Here is a 4,281-nt window from a genome sequence, read left to right on the forward strand (position 1 = left end):
TAGAATTAGAATATTTTTTGTAAAGTTCAAGAGAGGTTTGGTACGAGTTATTATTCTGTACACTTTTCACAAGAAGAAATGTAGATTCCTAGAACTTGGCCTTTGAATAAACACCTAACAGACAAGACAAAATTGATCTTAGAGTAATTAAAAGCATTAGGTTTTGTTTAACCATTTGAGGACTCTATGATGTACTACTTAGTAAAGAACAAGGGGAAAGAATAATACTCCAGTACATAACTAATCACAATTCACAATCTTGTTATTTGATATATGTCGAATATATGTGGACTATTATTGCTTGGGCCTGATTTAATTTGTGTCTGGGCCTTTATCCATTCTTTGGACTTGACCCAGAAGCCCAGCTGCTTCTCCCTCTCACACCAGATGCTGCCACGTGTCTCTTCACTTGGATTGGGCTCTTCAGCCGTTGGATTAAGGGTTTGTGATGTGTGTTTGTTTATGTGTGAGACTAGCCGGTTTCTGTTCTCTCATTATTCGATACACTCTCTCTCTCTCTACTCTCTGAGACTCTCAACCTTCTCTCTACTCTCCGATTGCCTTTCCGGTTGATTTCTAGAGATGATTCACCATTCTTGTGTGAATACTTGATCCCTGAGTCGTGTGGAAGGCAACTGCTTCGGTTGCTTGTAAGTGTGAGAACTAGGGTTTCTGTTCTGAGGTGGTTCCAGTGACCTAATCCGATGTGAAGGGGCGGTTCGGTGAAGGTTGTGACGGTGTGAGCGTAGACTCCAGTCGTTTCATCGTTGCTCCCTTGGATTTGGTTCTAGTTGAATAGATCTGGGCTATGTGGCGGGCTCTGAGCCATATTATGTGATCTATTCAGTTGTCTCTTTGTTATACTTTGTTGATTGTTGTTTAGATCCGCAAGGATCTGTATTGTTATACTAACAATCTTCTTGAGTGTGTAGGTGTATCAAGATGTCAAGATTACTCAAGAACCCTAGCTAGAACTAGTTACTGTAATTGTAATAGTTGTGAGGGATTCTCCTTGGTAATCTGTAAACTTATCAGCCGCGTGGGTGAGAGTTTGGCTGAGCTCTCTTGTACAAGAACAAAGAGGTCTTGGTAATTAGTGAATCCGACCCTAATCTGATCCCTACAATATAGAAAAGGTATTTCCAAATTTGCATAACATAAATAGCAGTTGGGAAAGTTTTAACTAATGAGATGTTTATACAGATTTCTCACAGATAAAATGTGTAAAGCAAATATGCACCTAGTGTATGTTAGTTGAGAAATTCAATTGATATTTTTCCTCTTCCTAGTTCATAAGTTATGCTTCTTTAGTTACAATTATGGAGGCATAGAGATTCTGCAGAATAATTTTGATGAAATTTATGTTTCATCTATTAAGTTGAGAAACTACATACGTGGCAGTTGAGAAAGTATCTCAAGAAATGACAAAAAGTCCATTGTTTCCTTGTTTCCATCAGTTTGAGGCATCTTTCTATGTAATAATTCTGCTTTGAGATTCTAACCAAATCTTAAATCCTCTATTTTCACAAATGCGATGATTTAAAAGTTAGAGAAAGAATCTAGGAGAAGTAATAATTATTTACACATCTATCAATTTAATGGTAGCGATATACTGTAAAGGTTTGTCTTCTTCGTCTGTTATACTATGTACACAGGGATAAATTCAAGAGAATCAAATTTTACTGCATAAGACAAATTAATGACCTTGATGCAGCAAGCCCCTTCTTGTTGTTGTTAAACAATAATATGCATATTTTGCTGAAAAAAGAGAAATATTATGTAGGATTTATTTGTTGCTTTAGACAAGGGAAGTGTGCATGTATTCAAGTAAATAAGTAAAATCCTACTTTTATGTGTTTCTACAAAATAGAATTAATACTGCTCCAGCCTTCCTTCTAATTTTACATTACACAATATTTGTGCATTATAATCAAAGGATGTAACACTAGTCTTAATACTCTTTTCTTGTATTTTGTCTCACATATATCACATTATTCTCTTAGCTTGCATTAATTTTCTTTTGCTTCTAAACCCAATCTCGTAGAGAGAAAAAGAGAGACAGAGAGACAACTGATAAACACATATACCCACTGAATAACAAGTAAAAACTCAAACAAATCAAAAGAAATCCATTGCATTCGAGGTATTCAAGCCAAAAAATGTCTCCAACAAGAGTTAAACTAAGAGCGGTGTTGAATGCAAGGTAAAACAAGTGTCAAAACTTTAGAAAGCATAAAACAAAGCAAGTAAAAGATTATTTGGCTCCTCAGAAACTGAATAAATTTCTGAAACTACGGTGGCAAATTGGTTGAAACGGACGATGGACTTTCTTCATGCAGGTGGCCAGAAACTTCAAGCGAAAGCTAACTAACTAAAGCTCTGAAGGTAGCTAATCTCCAAGTGGTCTAAATGTGGACGTGTGTCTCATTCTATTTATAGGGCGGCCTGTGCCAACCCCTAGGGTTGCTCCTTCTCTAGTTCACGATTCTGCCCCTTCTAGATAGATGATCATATGCAGCAATTCACTCCATCTTGTGCTCAAGCTCTATGGCATGCATCCTGATCAGTACACCTCATCATCCTCTGCTGCTCTGTACAGCGCCAACTGCGACGCTGTCCTCGGAATCTCCGCCGACGCGGAGGCGGGGGAGGAGGACGGAGACAGCGAGGACTGGCCGATCAGCGAGAACGATCCTTCACTCCAGGAGCGGCGGATCGGGTAGGAGACCTTGTCGTATCTGGAGCGGTGGGGGCAGTGGCCGGCGGAGTTGTGGAGAGCGCAGCCACAGTAGCGGTGGTAGGGGCGCCGCTGGATCCCGGTGTCCGCGGCGGTAATGCAGCCTTCGAGAAGGCTCCGGAAGAAGCCATCGCCGGCAGCTCCAGTAGACATGGCTTACTAATTGATGCAGATATTTTTCTTCGTTTTGGGTTTGGGGAATGGAATTCAATTGATTTTTGAATTTGTTGGATTGTACAGAGTTATTTGCAAAGTGAGTGAGTATTTTATACGTGACATGTGGAGGGAATACTCTAAGGGGCCCAACAAGAGCATTTAATATTTCAATTACTTTGCTCTAATAAAATAGACTACAATTAAAATGTGGTCACGCGTTTACGTAAATTAAATCATGTTTTATTTACTGTTTCAATTACTTTGCCCTAAAATAGACTACGATTTAAATGTGGTCACGCGTTTATGTAAAATAAATTATGTTTTATTTACTGTACCCAACATTTCATTTCACGAAGATTAAGAAAAGAGCGTTTTAATATCCAGTGGATAAAGAAAAAAATAATAATAAAGTAAAAGTGATAATGAAAAAGTAATATAAAAAATATTTTTTTTACTAAAAATTAAAAATGATTCAACTATATTGAAATAATTTAAAAATAATACTAAAAGACTATCTTGGTACAAAGGGAGTACATCAATTCTTTCAAGTTGCTTCCTCTGTCCCACAAAAAATGTCACACTTTCATTTTTAGTTTATCACACAAAAGATGTCACATTTCTCTTTTTGGAAAAATTCTCTCTCACATGAATATAAAAATTATATTTTCTCTCTCAATTTAACACATAAAACAAAATCTCCTAAAATCTCGTGCCGTAAGTGTGACATCTTTTGTGGGACGGAGGGAGTATAATAGTTCATTTAATTTTATTAATTAGTCGTTTTTTATACTCCATCCGTCCCGGATAATTCGGGTCACTTTGACCGGACACGGGTTTTAAGAGCATCCGCAGCGGTGATGGGTGTTGTGCTCGTCCGTCCGTGCCGCTGAGCACCACCTCGTCCGTCCGCTGATGGAGCGCGTCCGTCCGTGCCAGCGGCACGACGCTGCTCTTAGCTAAGAGCACGTCCGTGCCGCTGAGCAGCACACGTGGCGTCGCCTTATTCGCCAACGGCATAGCCGTTGGCTTATTTTTTTTTTTTTAAAATGCGAAATTAATTAAAAAAAAATGTTTTTAAATAAAAAAAAATATTTTCCTACTTCCCAAAAAAATATATCCGTTTTCTCACCACTTTTAATTTATTTTTCAATTTTATTCCCCCAATATTCACATTTTCATCTATAAATACCCTCACTTCAACACAAAAAAATCACATTCTCATCTATTCTATCATCATCTACATTCTCATCTTTAATTTGTAGGATTTTAATTATGTATTATTTTATTTTCTAGGATTTTAATTATGTATTTTTATTTTTTAGTATTTTAATTATGTAATTTTTATTTTTTAGTATTTTAATTATGTAATTTTTATTTTTTAATGTATT

At 37.1% G+C, this 4,281-nt stretch overlaps 1 protein-coding gene across 1 annotated transcript; it reads right to left on the reverse strand.

Moving 5' to 3' along the window:
* Nucleotides 1-2,109: 2,109 nt before the first annotated feature.
* LOC125198953 (uncharacterized) lies at nt 2,110-2,980 on the reverse strand. The gene has a single exon (XM_048097164.2). It carries the CDS (start codon nt 2,888-2,890, stop codon nt 2,564-2,566), a length of 327 nt encoding a protein of 108 aa, XP_047953121.2. The 5' UTR covers nt 2,891-2,980; the 3' UTR covers nt 2,110-2,563.
* Nucleotides 2,981-4,281: the final 1,301 nt, after the last annotated feature.

Source organism: Salvia hispanica, chromosome 4 (assembly GCF_029641045.1).
Source record: "Salvia hispanica isolate PSC_SH4W2 chromosome 4, Shi_PSC_v1, whole genome shotgun sequence".
Classification (NCBI taxonomy): domain Eukaryota; kingdom Viridiplantae; phylum Streptophyta; class Magnoliopsida; order Lamiales; family Lamiaceae; genus Salvia; species Salvia hispanica.

What these genes read in the sequence shown, in the direction of transcription:
- LOC125198953 (XM_048097164.2), bottom strand. Translation starts at nt 2,890, where the DNA reads ATGTCTACTGGAGCTGCCGGCGATGGCTTCTTCCGGAGCCTTCTCGAA.